This window comes from Terrapene carolina, unplaced genomic scaffold, assembly GCF_002925995.2.
Source record: "Terrapene carolina triunguis isolate 2854851 unplaced genomic scaffold, T_m_triunguis-2.0 Scaffold96, whole genome shotgun sequence".
NCBI classification, from domain to species: Eukaryota; Metazoa; Chordata; order Testudines; family Emydidae; genus Terrapene; species Terrapene triunguis.
The window spans coordinates 29,415,447-29,431,637 of record NW_020664447.1 but is presented as its reverse complement, the minus strand read 5'-3'; the positions used below and the strand labels follow the sequence as shown (position 1 = coordinate 29,431,637).

General features: G+C 43.9%; 1 protein-coding gene across 2 annotated transcripts in view; it reads right to left on the bottom strand.

Annotated features, from left to right (window-relative positions):
• Nucleotides 1-13,165, bottom strand: part of CRY2 (cryptochrome circadian regulator 2) — a 30,732-nt gene extending 17,567 nt beyond the window's left edge. For both annotated transcript variants that reach the window (XM_024214661.3, XM_024214669.3), the window contains exons 1-3: nucleotides 12,963-13,165; nucleotides 6,299-6,407; nucleotides 737-879 (exon numbers count right to left, since the gene is read on the bottom strand). In XM_024214661.3, coding sequence (XP_024070429.1) covers nucleotides 737-879; nucleotides 6,299-6,407; nucleotides 12,963-13,147 — 437 coding nt within the window. In that variant the 5' untranslated portion in view covers nucleotides 13,148-13,165. The remainder of the gene's footprint in view (nucleotides 1-736; nucleotides 880-6,298; nucleotides 6,408-12,962) is intronic.
• Between the last annotated feature and the right edge of the window lie 3,026 nt (nucleotides 13,166-16,191).

Here is a 16,191-nt window from a genome sequence, read left to right as displayed (position 1 = left end):
AGCAAGTCTGGACTATGAAGGATTTAGATCCCAGGGAACAAAAAGCAGGGAGACCCAACTGGAGGAAGAAAATGACCTGCCATCAAACAGAAGGGAGCTGTCAGACAGCAATTGCGAGACAAAGATTTGGACCACACTGAGCCAACATCTAAGCTGTTATCTTTTCAATTTGAATTCAACAATCTGAGCATAGTTGACAGTCCCCAGTGAATGCTAATTCTTAAAATGGGTTACACCATTTATGCCGAACATGATTATTTTTCTATAATCAATTCCTGTTTCGCAAGTTTGTGCAGGCCATCCCAACGAAACGAAAAGCCTTCAATTTCTAAGTATTAACAGAAACATATCTGAAGGGTAACCTATCTCAGGCTTCTCAATCAGAAAGAGCACAATAAGGGGGCATCACAGGCAGGGCTGCAGAGAGCAGGACACACTAGAACTACTCAATGACCACAGAAGAGAACAGTTTAATAGGACTGAGGCAACATCTATCCCAACACTCTCATCACCATCAACACTTTGTGATGCTCTTGTCAAAGGCATGACTCAGTGAAATATAACCCCGACAACCCCCATCTGCGGTCACATGCAAATCATGCTTTAAATAGTTGCCAAATTATGTGGATCAGAGGATTGAAACCTTCCCCAGACTAGAAGTCTCCTACAGTCCCCTTCAGACAGCACAATATGAGCCCTGTCTAAGCAGTATAGCTGCCTCTCCTCGACCTCTTACCTATCCAGGTCATAGAGAGTGTGAGAATTCTCTATCACCACCTCCACGCCAGCTTCCTTGGCCAGTTTGACAATAGCTGCATCTCTCTCCTTCCCAAATGGTTCGGAGTCATACTCAAAGGTGAGACGGGTCACTCCCCATTCCTGTGAAGAACACAAAACAAAGTTTTCATTACAGATACCAGCCCTCTCAACAGCTAGCATGATCACTGAAGAGAATCACAAAGGTTCCTTAATGTCATGCCAATGAAGTCCTGGAGTCTTTTGCTTTACAGGAAACTAGGACACGATGAGAGAAACCATGGAGGGAGCCCTGTGGACAGATGTGGTAACAACAGACATGGAATAGAGTATCAGGGACGTATTCTGTTTTGTCACCACTATAAAAGGTCAGGGTAAGAATCTTAGTATTATACTAACTCATCCATGTTACTGAGCTCCAAGATTGCAGAACTTTAAGAACCTCATTCTTCCCTCCTCCCCCAATACATATTCTCCCTTTGTCTGCACTGCCCTCAGCTTGGCCAGTAAGACTGCAATGGCGTGGTTCATTTCCCAGTTCTCTGACACCACTCCAAGGCTGAAATATTAGGGCTACAAAGTGCAGGGGAAATTGTCAATGCAAACTGCTTAAAACTTATGTATTTATACAGAGAAACTGTCAAGAAGTTTAAGCCAAAAATGTAGGTTCTGAAGTAAAGTTTTCCAACATCCCTTTAAGGCCACCACACAAGAGAACTTCTGTCCAACCCTGGAAGCCAGAAGTGAGGAAGAGAGGAACCCAGAATAAGGAATGACTAAGGAGGACATGAGTATGGCTGTCAACTTTGTATTTCAAAAAATACAGGACAGACCTCAGACATCCCCTCTGGGGGCAAGCCCCTTCTCCTCTACCCTCCTTCCTGGAGATTCTTAACCTTTGGGAGCTGCAGGTGCTAGGCCGGGCAGCAGCTCCTGTTCAGGCACCAGGAGCTGAGTTGGAGGTGAAGTTGCTGATCTCTGCCAGCTGCAGCACCACGTCACCAGCGGTGGGGCCGGAAAGAATGGGTGTGGACTGGAGGAAGGCAGCATTTGAAGGAGACTTTGCTACAATCATCAGGGGTGCCATTTCAGATTTCAATGGAAGGGGCAACTTTCAGTGGTGGTCCAAGGATCGAAATGCAGTCGGCTCAAATTTGAGTGGCATTGTGACAGTGTGTGCCAGGTTACAATGCCACTCAAATTTGTCCCAGTTGCCTCTCAGTCAGCAATGTCACTTAAATTTGGCCTGGCCCCCACTCTGTCGGCATGACTAGTCAAGTTGCCAACCAGCAGCACTTTGCAAAGTGATTTTGTACTGATTTAGTAAGGGACAGGAGCATTTTTACTTAAATAAGGGACGTCCCTTATAATACAGGACTGTTAGCAACTCTTCACTAGAGGAAGGAGAAATCAAAACTAGAGGGACTGATTTCTTCCCCAGAATGGTAAAGGAAGATGCAGGAATCCAGACTTGGGGCATTCATCCTCCAAATAGTGTACTGCTTTTGCCTTATCCAAGCTATGAACCTGGCAAGATATCAGACAATACACCTCTAGAACACTTTATAGACTACGAGGACTTGGTTCTGAAACGCATAGGCCTGAGAAGAAGAGCTGCACTGTCTCTTTCAGCCCTTTGCAGAACATGATTTCCTCTCTGAATTCATGGCCTAATTTTCTCAGCAAATGAATGCTATGAGAGGAGAGTTAATGGTTTCCACAGTGACACTCCTGAACTCACTGTCAAACAGAGCTAACCACATCTGTGGGCTGCGGAAAACACTCTGCTGAGCTTAGCCAGAGAGCCATGGGGGGGGGGGGGGCTGGGCTTTAAAAAGTCACAAATAGTAGGCAACACAATTAACATGGGGTCACATTTTCCAATTGAAACAGCATGGGACACCCTCTCCCCACTACCCTGAGGCCTAGTCTCCTCTGAATAGTTGTGCAGGACGCTTTGCCTTTTCCTGAACAGGAGCTGAGGGTTTAGCACAGCCAGCAACACAAGCAAAATGCAACAGTAGAAGTTTTGTAAGTTTGCATAAATTACACAGACACAATGATGCTGGGGTGGAGGGGGCAGTATTGGGAAAGTTCATAGCAGGACACAACTCCCCACTTGTCTCCCATGTTTCCCGCTCCCCCTGGAAACTCAATTCTAAAGTCAGTCCTCTCATCAAAAAGGAGGTAAAGCTGGTTTTCAGGGATAACATTATAAAAAACAGTCTTAGATATGAAATGGGGCAGAGCATTTCGAAGTCAATATCCACCCCTTCCAGCCTCACATTGCCTGGCTATAATTTGCCTTTCCCCAAACTAGGAAGTACAGCATTAACAAAACCTACTACCCAAGTGTTTAGATGCCTTTCAAAGCCAGTCCTCTCCCATATTGGAATTTGATTGGTCATATTAGTTTTAATTATATGATAGATTAACAAGGGACAACGCCACTCGGTCTCACAGAAAATAAAGGTTTGGTTTAAAAGAACATGTATGCATAGGGAAGGAGGGAACACATTTTATCATGACAAAAAGAGTTAAAAACCCCTCAAAATTCTGATATTTCTTTATAGTGCGGGAAAGCTGAAAACAAAGGCATCGGGCTAGTAAAAGGCAACAAAACAAATGACTAGAAACCAAGAAACTGTCTGATAAATTTCAAAATATACAAAGAGTAAGTTAGAAGTTTCAAATGCAGTTTTCATCCTCCATATTATGGCAAGGAAGCATTTAGGATTTAGTATTTCTATAAAAAAAAGTTACCACAAGCCATTTTGCTGCCTTGAATACCTGGCAGGACTATTTCCCCCAAAACACTGAACTCCCGAAGACAATTCAAGTACAAGCAATCAACCAGTATCTTTGGTGTCTGAATATGGTACAGACTGAGGTCAAATCCACACGCATACAAAAATAAACTAGAGATCATAACACTCTACAGCACACAAGCACCCGGGGGGGGGGGGGGGGGCTGGCGGCTCTTAATGAACTGTGACCACAGGGTTTGGTTCAGTGCAGAAGGTCAGACTCCAAATGACTGCTTAGAGAAAGAGGGGATTTTTTTTTTTTTATAAAGATACCTTGTGATAGTGAAAAAGCAGCAGAGCAAGCTGCATATGCCATCTGCCATTGAAACAAAATATCCTTTGTAGCCTAATTCTCCACAAGTGCATCTCTACCAGCAGTAGCCATACTTGAAGCTGTAGTGTAGACCCCGCTGTTGCACTACTATTGTGCTACCTAGCCCTGCTCTGAATAGCATTAGACAACATGGCGTGAACACCTGAGCCCTGTTTATACTGCTTCCTTGGTTGCTACAGCTGCTGGAGCTGCATGCTTGAAATAAATTACAGCTATGAAGTCTGCTATTGCAGACAAGGCTCAAAAGCATGCTCTGCAAGCTTCAACTTCCCTCTTTCTAAAGCTACTGCATCCTCCTTCCTACCGCAGGAGTTGTCATTTGCACTATTTATAAATAACGACAGGCATTCACCCCCATGCTCTGCTTACCCTTACAAACCACTAGACAATCTCTAATTCTAAGACCATCTAAGAACACCCCTCAAAGAAACCGAATGTAATTGTATGTCCCTCTATTATATATCAGGTCAGTGCTGCACTGTTTGGGACACTAGCTCTGCAGAGGAAGATCTAAATACCCCCCAAAATGCGTAAGCTCAAGTTTAAAAAGCTTCACAAACATTTCTATTCCTATTCCGATGCTTAAAATACCTGACACTGTCTATTAAACAAACCCAATTACTTAGGAACCATGGGCTACAGTGAAGTTTAGGCTGATCCTCAGTGGGCAAGTCAATTACAACTACTGTTCTTTAAATGTAGAATATAAAGCAGCTGGCTGAGTTCCATGAAACAAGTTAGTAGGTTTCCTTTATTTTAAATAATCCTGGGATTATATTTAGTCCTTAACTAAAATAAGGAGAGGACATGGACTGTAAATAGCCAGAATTTATTTGCAGCCTACTAGATAAAAATAACCTGGATTCTGGAAAGGCTAAAAGCAGTGCAGAGGATATTTTTGTAATGTGCTAAAACACAGTTCCAGAAAGAATAGCAACATACCTTCTGACCCTGGTAATCTGATTCCCTCTGCCTCTCTTGCAGAGTGGAGAGCAATGACTGCTTACTGTGCCCTGACAAAGCATTCAGACTCATTTGAACTGCATATTCTTCCCCTATCCTCATCTATGGCAGGTTTTGAGAAGCAGGGTGGATAAAAATCAATCATTTTTTATTTAAAATTAATACATTTTTCTTTAAAAAAAAAAGCCTGTTTAAACTATGAAATTACAACAACCTATGTTAAGGCCTAAATTTATTATAATCTATTAAAGTTGTATAACTAAAAAATGCTGCATCAAAAGGTCCTCAAATTTTAATGAATTAAAGATGCTGCTTTAATTATATATAGAATCATGGGGAACATCTTTAACCTCTGAGATCCACTCAGGCTATGTAAATATGTCACAATATTATTTTTGGTCTTTACTATAGAACAAAAGCAGCTATTTACACTTTTCCACACATAAGAAGTTTCTGTTGTGCAGAAAAGCTTTTACCTTAATGCCTTTTGGTCTCAATTTAGCTAACAGGCGCAGAGAAACTATTTTCTCATTTGGACTAGTTCATTTAAAGCTGAGATACCAATTCAGAGTTGAGAAAGCAGGAATACTTGTTTTCTTTTTCCAGTCAATAAAAATAAAACAAGTGGGAGAGGAGGAGATCTACTAATTTGATTTACAAAGCACCTCAGAATGTTAGGCACTTAACTCCAGCTCATTTTAATGGGAGTCGGGCACCTAACCTGCTTAAGCATTGTTATAAATTCCACTAGGTACCTATCTGCAACTTTAGTTGCCTAAATAACTTCTGAAAGGCTAACCCATGGAAGCCAGAGCAGGTTAATAAACAAAGGAAGTAATAAAGCAGTTTTAAATACATAACATGTTTTGATAAACTGAAAAGAAAAATATCCAGCACATTACATAAAACTATATTGTATACAAATAATTTTAAAATGGCATTTTTGTATATTAATTTTCAATTTCCATCCAAATGGAGCTAGACTCAAATCCCAAATAAAAAATTATCTAGTAAATAAGCATGAGCCATTTACCATTTTTAACACAATAAAAAAGCAAAACAATCTGAATAAATGCATGTTATGCTATATTATTGCTTAAATAAGTGTGTATAGTTATCTTCCTGGTTAGCAAAAAAACCCAACAAGTTTCATGTAAAGGCTACATTTGTTTGCAAATCAACATATTTTAACAGTTATACCAACCAATAAGATTGAACCTCTCTAGGAAAAGAACTAAAACAAATGTAGAACAAGATTAGAATCAATTATTTAAATCAAGGTATTGTGCACGCTGACTTAAAATCAAACAGGGCTGGAAAGCAACCTGGTGACCATCAGTGACTAGGGTACAAGGACATAAGGAGTAAAAACGAGGATCCCAAAATGGGATCTTATGTCTTCCTGACCAAGATATAGAAGACATGTTTAGCCTCTTACTTTGAAAAGTCTTGGGAAGACATCTGTTGGCTGCCCTCGTACCACAAACAAGCAGGAGCCGAGTTTTCTTAAACTGTTGTCCAAGTCTTCCAGGGACTGGAGTAGGAACCTGTGGAGGAGAAACAAACCTAGTTATCAGTATAGCTCAAAAATCACACAGCCAGCAAACCTAAGATTCAATTCAGCTCTCCGAGATAAATGTTAAGCCAGGAAATACAACTTCCAAGAATTCTGCTCAGTCCAACAGTTGGCAGACAGAACAGAGAAACGGCTGTGCCAGCCAATTCCCTACCAACCACACCAACACAGCACAGACAAATGCAAGATGTGCAAGAGCTCTCCAGGTCCTTCTTGCTCTTGTAATCCTGTCTACTGATGATAAAAGCCTGGAGAGTAACTAATACCCACCTGGCAGTTAGAGCATCCTTCAAACTGAGTCTTCCCAGACATGGTAATATCTATGTGGAGAACTTCAGACAACATAGCATCTGGCAGAATATATTGTAGAGAATAATCCTCAGCTGGAGGAATTTTAGATGTGAAATAATATGGTCTCTCTCCTCCAGTCTCCTATTTCAAAGCAGTGTTCCACAGATTACCCCAAAGATGACAGTGCTGGGTAGGTACAGGCCATGCACAGCACAAAGTGACACAAACATTTCTATCCCATGAGTAACAGAGGCCAAACATACAACCAAGACTTCAGAGATGCAGCATCAGTACCCAGGACAGCTGCAACTGTGCTATAAATTTGTATTCCACTGTGACCTTGACAACTAGGTCATTTGTCCACACTGCATCTCCTTTCATTCTTGGGATACTAACTTCACCCCTGACTCAGCCCCAAAAGCTGCTTCCAAAAATTGTCTCTCACAAAGTGTTTTGACCTTATGTTTCACACACATCACTTCACTAACTATAGCTAATGCTTCCTTTGTATAATAGTCCAGTTACAAAATATAATTGGATACACTTTTCATTCTTGTGTACCTTAACTCTGCTGGATACTTTTATTTAACTAATAGAACAAGTTTAAAATACTGTTTTTGTGCATTTTAAATTGAATTCTAAATTTCCAGCTTGATACAAATCACAAGTAAATAGGAAATACGTCATTCACCATTTTCTGACAAAAATTAAAAATCTGAATAAATGTATGTAAGCTATACAACTACTTAAATTAATATGCATAGAGAGAGTGTATCCTCCTGGTAAGCAAATAGCAGTACCTACTTTAGCGTAAAGGCTATACGTAGTAAGAAATCAACATGTTTTAAAGTCAACAGCCAATGAGAATCAAACAAACAAACAAAAAAAACTAAGTACAAATGCAAAACATGATTAAAATTACTTAAATCAAGATTCCCTGCTTGCTCAATTAAATCATGATTTAAATCATGCTGCATATCAAATTCAAGTTTCTTTACCTTGTTTTCAAGGCCCTACAAAAAGCAACTCCCCACCTACATCTCTGCCATGTTCTACTTTTGCATACTCAATGTTTTTTTTTGTGATGCTGCCAGCCTTAATAAACTTTTCGTTTGTTCACCGGCAGCTTCAGGATGCCATGACACTTGGAATTTCTTCCACAGTTTATGTGCCAAACATCTACCTCACCTCATTCAAACTACTCCTAAAGGCCCACTTCTGCAGCATCACCCACAAAACACCAGTGCTTGCAATAATTTAAGAAGTCTTCATACACGTAGGCCTGACAGTGGGTGTATGGCTAACAATTATATCTCATAAGCCAGGAGCTCCCTCACGCCTCTGATCTGCTGGAGTCTGTTAGATCCTCACTTGTCTATCAAGTCCATCATTTAAACTGCAAGCTTTTTGTGGTAAGGACTTGTCTATGCATTTCCTGTGAAGCGGGAAGACAGTGTTTAAAGGAAGGGGCACTGGACTCAAGAACAGGAATTCCAGGGTTCTACACCCAGCTCTGCTGCTTACTCACTGTGCTACCTTGAGTATCTCAGTTCCCCTCTTTCTTGGTTTCCCCATCTGTAAAATGGAAATAATACTTACCCCACCTACCTCAGTAAGGTATTGAGGGGGTTAATAATAAATGCAGGTATTAAATTCATAATACATGTATGGGCACTAAGACAGTATGTAATTTCCAACATGACAAATTTCACAGAGTTAAGTAAAACATGGGTTAACATATCTGCCTTATGATGTAGCTCTCTGGTCCAACTGAGTGGCAGAAAAGCAAGCAAAATACAAACTTCTCCTACACAGAGGCAATCTGAGTCCCGATTAATATTATATATTTACATAGCACCTTTCTGCTTAACAATCAGGTGTAATAATCTCATACATTGAGAATTGTGGCTATGGGGAGAACATGGGATTCCTAATAAATTCCTATGTAATTTAAAGTGTATTCTCATAACAGCTTATTCAGCGCAGCAGTGCCCAAAGGTGGATCATGACACAGTCCCGGGTGGTCCGCTGTCCCAACTGCATTCTTTAACTCCATGTGACTTGTGTAATCTAAGTACAAGCTATGTAAATGTAATGTTTTGAGCTATATATGTTGGACAGAGTATAGAAAAAAACTATTTAAAAAAAAGCTGCAACATGTCAAGTTTAATTCTCATGAGTACAACGGTGCATTTCACTGCAAGATAACCTAGCAGTGTACACACAGTCCACCATTTACAACTGTAAAAAAAATGGCAAGCAGTATTGTAATCTGACATGACTCACTTTATTTTTTGAAAATGAGAAGGGTGCACTAGTGGAGAAGAAAATGAAAGTCCTGGACCATCCACAACTACACAAAATGAACTGGCCAAAAAAATAAAGTGGTAAGAAAATATGATGAGACACACTTGAAGCTTGGATTCTTGGATGAATACCTGTTGCATCAGTGTGTTATAACTTATTTTATATTTTTATTTATAATATTTGATTATTTTCTAATTACAGTAGGGTTGGGTTTTTACTTACACAGCAGAGAGATTCAGATTTCTAAAAAATAAAAAAATATAGTGTTCAAAGTTGGACAACTATTTTGTTTTAAAAACAAACACTTTAAACAATTTTGTTAACTTTGTTGTGTTGCTTATTGTTCAGTTTTATACAAAACAGGGAAAAGACCATTTTAACACACATTTTGCTCTCAACATTTTTTAAAATTGTAGTTTTACTAAAACTGTTTGGTTTCAAAGATCCTGAAGCATTTCTTTGAGTGCATATTGCTAGGGATTTCTATCATTACAATTGTTTACACCAAAATGAAAAGGAAACATGTATATTGTTTATTTACAGTGTTCTAGTTTATATGTATGTAATAATTAAAATTAATAATTTTCCTCAAGAAGTGTGAACAGTGGGCCGCAGTGCTTATTGCGGCTGCACTGATGGGCCTGAGGGAAAAAAGTTTGGGAACCTCTGATCCAGGGGACCAGACAGCTTGGAGTGGGGGACATTAATGGATAGGGAGTCTTTCTACTTCAATTTAACTTGGAAGTGACAAAGTCTCACCTGCTTATGGTCGTTTGATGGCCCATGTGAAAAGGGTCACAAGCAGCCTATTCATTTCGTAGTGAACGATGCCCATATCACTAAGAATAGTGCCTAGGTCAATGGGGCCCTGACTGGATCCTATAGGCACTTCCGCAGTACAAAACAGAACCACCACAGTTGCTCCCGATTCACTGTGTCAGTGGAAAAGCCAAGGATTGAATGGGTCAGATTAACTAACCCCTCTCACACAAAACTGTGGTCCTCCCAGACCAGGAGTGAGTCACTGGTGCAGCAGCGTAATCCTCCCTTCTACCCAGGCTACTCCCGTTTTGTGGATGGATTGCAGCCCTGAAAACTAAAGTTAAGCCAGAACAAAATTCACAGAAAATTTTGAATACCCGAATTTCTGCATTTCTAGTAGTTTTGGTACTTTCAGAACTTTTGAGTTGTGCTATGTAGTGCTTTTAAAAACCATCAGAAGCCAGAATTTAGCAATAATCTTGCCACTCAAAGACTAAGCGGTGATGCACAACATGAGTGACTGATGAGTTAGTCCTACAAACAATTTCCCATATCTCATTCAGAAATTATTTTTACATTCTAAAGAGCATGCAGAGGACTTTTAACCAAGTGATTGTTCCCTCATTAAAACCTTGCAACTGGACACAAATGTTGAAGGGGTGCAAAGAAGGAGATCAGGTTATGCCTGCTCTTGCCTTGGTGTAGAAATCCTGCTTGTGTGTGCACAGCAGCATTGTTAAGGTAAATCCCCACTTGGCTGTCCAAATATGCAGGCAGCCAAGACAGTAATATCAGTATTATATAATATTAGGAGAGCACAACTTCGATGCCTACTAGGTTAAAAATCCTGCTCCTCGCACAGGCATTACACACCCAGAACATTGCTTCAGTTCCATAATTGAGGAAAAAACACGAAAAAAATCTGTCCACCCCAGTCCCTGTCCTCCCAGAAGCAGCCAAAGTATATTTCCCTAAGAATTGGAGGGGGATGGGAAGAGGATAAGGGTTTGTGTTTAAGTGCAAGCCCACACAATGCCTGAAAGCTAGAGACAGGGAGTTGCTTATTGCTATCATATAGCTCTGAGGTTTCAGGGACTTGTACAGAGTAACTGGGGAAAACGAGTTTTCCAAAGTGAAACATGCACCAGCCACAGCTGCTTTACATAATTGGGCATCCTGTAGGTTATGAGATTTTTCTAAAGCCCATAGCACCTTCCCACATGGTCAGAAATGAGATTCCAAAGGCTGCAACTGGACTGGTGACATGAACAAGGTAACTTCCGCATGGAACTGGTTTTGAGCAAAGTTAGTAGAATTGAAAGTCCAAGCTTAGGGAGAGCATACAGAATTTTTTTTTTACTGTGCAGCAAGATAGAGTAGCAAGATCAGCTAGACCCACACAAATAAAGTAACTCCTCAAAAATGTTCTAGTATTTAGGAAGAAATTCTCTCCCTCCCCCCATCCTTAAAGCAACACATCTTTAAAGCATGTGATAAATGCTACTCTCAATGGAAGGGTGAACTAATTTGGGACTAATACTTTTACCATCACTCTTCACTGGCGCATAGAATATTGGAACACACTGTTTTTCAGGGCCAGGATCAGTCCTTTACCAGCTGCTTTTTAACATAGCTGAGTGATGTTTGAGGGCACCAGGACTCTCACAGATTAAGCATTAGAACAATCCTGCACTGGCCCCTGATGATTAACTAGCTGTGACATAAGAGGTCTTTCCCATCTCTAACATCTAGGATTCTATATGCTGGGTCAAGGCCAGCTACAAATTTGAAGCATTTCCAGACCAGTGGAACAGGAATGGATTACTAATTAAAAGAGGTGCAGCACAGGCATTACATACCAACACCTTCCAAAAGCTGAGCCAGACATCAACAACAAGATTACGCCCATCTGCGGACTTCCCGGCAGGTTCCAATCTTTCCCAGTTCTTTCACACTATAAACATTCTTTAGAGGTTGGTCTGTAGTTTGTATAGTGGGGAGCACAGGGCATTCCCTTCAATTATGTGAAAAAGTAGACATTTATATACTGTTTAAACTGCCCTCATCTCAGCAGGGATCACAAAACTGGTCAAAACCAATGACTTAGTTTTCTCTAAGATAGCACTTAAAAACACCATGCACGAAACCCATAGGTGCCCAAGGTGGAGAATTCCTCTTTTCACTTCCTATTTAGAGACATCATGACTCAAAGCAGACAAAAGACTTGTTTACTATTGCCAACTACAGGTCAGCACCCCACTGCTTGTTCTAACTACCATTAGGGAGAATATATAACCATAGAGATGAAACACATCAAGTGGTGCACTTCTCTGCTGCTGTAGCTCATCTTACTAACATTTTTTGTGGACCACTAAGATTCACTTCTTTACTGACTCAGGGAGTGTTTGGGAAGAGTCTGCCACTACTGAAGCAGTACGTGGGTGAATGACGTAAAAGGCAAGCACAGCTTGGCCTCTACAGCAACGAAGTAGATCTCCACAACAAAATATACCCAGCCCATGTGTTAAATAACACATTGCACAACCATCACCGGTACACTGACATACCCCGAAGCAGATCACGCTTCTTGCTGACATGTTACGACGTTAAAGGGAAGCCTGTGCTGTTTTCACTGGTTCTGATCTCAGAATGACCCAAATATCCATGTAACGGGGCTGAGATGTGTCTCACTCCTCACTCGTGTCAGGCACCCGGACAGACTGGTGACCTGCAACCCTGATGCACCGATCCCAGAGGGGGAGAAGACAGCGACCAAATGAACACGCAGCCAGGCCTCTCTTACCTAACGCCCGTGTCCTGCAGCCTAGCAAAGGCAGCAGCAGTGGAGACTCAACATATACGGGAAGGGGCAACAAAATCGGGGCCCGTTCCCCAAACGGCAGCGGGAGGACTGGCCGGGCTGGGGCTACCGGCCCTTCCCGAGCCCACCCTTGCGGGCGCGGGCAGGACACGGGCCGCAGGGGAGGGGCTCCTGGAGGCACCAGCTGCGTAGCTAATGCACCGGACTCCCCGCTCCCTGGGGCCGCTGCCCGGGGGAGCCCAGCCCGGGAACCTCCGTCTCCCCCGCAGGATACGGGCAGGAAGGGTGGGAGCCCGCGAGCCGGGGCGCCCAGAGAGCCGCGCGCGGCGCCCGCTCCCCCCTTACCGCCAGCGGTTGATGCCCACGGCGGAGGAGGCGGCGAACCAGGGGTCCAGGATGTAGATGCATCGGACGGAGCTGGCGTCCCGCAGCGCGGCCTGCAGCGCCGGGTTGTCGTGGAGCCGGAGCCCCCGGCGGAACCAGTGGACGGAGCGGGCCAGGCCGAGCGGAGTCGAACCTGCAGCCGCCATCTCTGCTGCGCCGCTTCTGCCGACACCAAGTCCGCCCCGCCCGCCGGGACCGCCTCCCGCGCGCGCCGGCGCCACGCCCACCGCGCCCGTCGTTGGCCGGGGACTCCATTGGGCAAAGCCTCAGCTGCACGTTCCTGCCGCGTGCCGAGGGGGCGGGGCTGCGGCGAGCCGGAGGTTGCGCCGACGGGGCAGGACGAAGAGGGTGAGGGGGGAGAACAGGGCTATGGGGGCGGGGCATAAGGGGGCGGGGGCTGGTCCCGCGCAGGGCCGGCGTCCTTACTGCGATGGGGCCCCCACGCGGCTGCCGTTGCTAGCGGGCGGCCTGGCCCGGCATTAACGGTCTGGGAACAGAGAACCCCGCGGTGCCCGGCTGCACGAGCCCCGAGCCTGCGCCCCTCCGCTCAGCTCCATTTACACCGCAAGCTCCGCCCGGAGGGCAGCCCTCTCTCCGGCGCGTTGGTTCGGCGGGGCCCCGGCCCCGCTACACAGCGAGAGCGGCCTTGCCACGCCGAGGGACTCCACTCGTTCCTAGGCCCCAAACGCATGAGATTTACACAGAGCCACACACCGGGAATTGTGGGTAGCTGCCGTCAGGGTTGAAGTTTTCAAGCTAATCTCAAGGACTGATTTTTTTTTTTAAGATAAGATTCAACCCTGTTCACGTGACTTCAGGGCCAAGGGCTTTGAGAGAGAGACTATCACAAGTGTGATCTTAAAATCACGAGAGTTGGCAACACTTTTTAAAAACCCAGTGTTCTGTCTAATTTGCCTCCCATCCTCCTCGTTCCTTGGTGATCTCTGTGAACAGCGCTAACAAAGTGTAGCTGCGTCCACGGCTTCTGGGACTGAGACACACACCTGACTAGAGCCAAAAGGGTTAATCAGCTGAGAAATCCTTCTCCTAGCACAGTGATTTTCAACCTTTTTTTATTTGCAGACCCCTAAAAAATTTCAAACGCAGGTGCAGACCCCTTTGGAAATCTTAGACATAAGACCACAGGTTGAAAACCAGTCCTATGAATCCCAGGGAAATTGGTCTGATGCTGCATAGAGAGCAAGTACGGGGGATGCAGATGATGGAGGATTCCTAACGCAGCACTCTTAAGGAGGACAGAATATCAGCTCAGTGACTGCACAACCACTGTTAGCTGAGGCACTCAGGGAGCACCCAGAATCTGTTTGGTGACATGGTGCTGGTTGCTTGAGACCATAAACTACCAGAACAATTCCTTCAGGCCAGCAGAACACAGGAGTGAGTCCTATCCATACACACAGCAGCGAATATGCATGGAGGGAGAAGGGTAATGTCCTTCATGCAGCCACATCTGAGCTCAGTGCTGAAAATATCAGAAATTCCAGACCACATCATTTAACAAACATGAAACTATGTCTTTCAGAAAGTGATTACAGGCCAACAAGTCTGAGAGGAGAGGCTACAATGACAATTCAGTGTCAGGTTCAGTGATAGGCAATAGTGAAAGGCCAGGACTGCTACCATGCTGACACAAGTAGAAGGAATTTAGGGTCTCCCTGTGTGCTAGGAGCACTGCAGAAACCACTATTCATCTTGCACACTTTGCCAGCTCTGCAGACCAAAATAGTCCCCAAGGTTCCAATCCACACTTTTATTAAACAAGTTTGACAATCACAGGTCGGTGTTTGCAACCTAAAATTTATCCCAGTAGAAAAATTAACAGAGACCATGGAAAAAAATCCATCCCCCTACCAAAAAAAGTGGCCTTCAATGAGGCAAATGTGATTCAGAACTCCAGTGAGGTTTAGGCTCCTGGAATCAGGAACAATTCACCCAGCAAGAGTGCGAGTGGAGGAAAGAGAGAAAAAATGCCCTACTGCTTTCATCATAATGGCCTGGTACTCTTTGGGACTTGTTAGCGCACTGTGGGATAGATCACACCAGCTCCTGCCATACCCCACTTTAGTAATCCTTGGAAGGTGAAGGAGCTCAGAGGTTAGATATTTACTAGGGAGGAAAAATCGATGTCTGTAAATCAAGACGAGGAAAAGGTAGCTCTTCTGTAGCCACAATGGCACTTGAATGAGACAGAGTAGGGCACAGAGGTTTCTGTGCTAATCAGACTCTTAAGTGGGAGTCTGGATATGAATTCAGCCCAACTGCATTCACCCCTGATCTGGGATTTCTTGGTAAAAGAGTTGCAACTTCCCAGTAAGTTCTTGGTGCAGCTGAATTATGGCATTTTCCATGCTCAAACGTCAATTTTCACGCTGTGGGCACCCCTTCTAGTGAGGATCACCAGGTAAGGCAACCATCAGGGGTAGAGAGCAATTCACCCTGAAACTGGCCTAATTATGATAGCATTATTGCCAGAAAGGCAACTCTACCCCTAATACAGAAGGCTAATGAGAAATGTCTTGAATTTCCCAATTCATTATGGGGTACTCACCCCAGAACAGTAAATGGTTCAGAAACCCACAAGAAGAGAGAGCCAGCTACTCTTTCACCAAGGCAAAGTCCCAGGTACCCAGTAAGGACCGAGCAATATTATGTGAAAGGGCCAGCACCATCCCCCTGCCCAACACAAGGAATGTTGCTAGCTTTTGGAAGTGGGATAAAAATTCTGTCCCATCCTTTTAGTCATTTATTGGACAAGCAAACCCCTTGGGTGTGGGAGAAAAACAGAGTTATACAACCTTGAAGGATCCACACCAAGAAATACTGACTCCTTGGACAGGCAATTTAGAGGCCCCAGAACTGTTGGTGAGGGGATTTCCAAGTGTATATTGCAATGGGGTAGGAACAGGAAGGACATCCATTTTCATTTATAATTAAGGCTAGGTTATGTCACAGATGTCACGGAAGTCACAGATTCCGTGACTTCCAGAGACCTCTATGACATTTTCTGCCTCACCCCGGGGTGGTGGGGCCAGAGCTATCAGCTGCTGTGCCCACCCTCCCCTGCAGCCCTCAGTTGCTGGGGGGGGGGGGGACGACAGCCCCCAGGTGGTGGGTGCTGCCCCCCCATCCCTGCAGAAGTGCTCTGGCTCTCATTCTCCCCCCCGTTCCC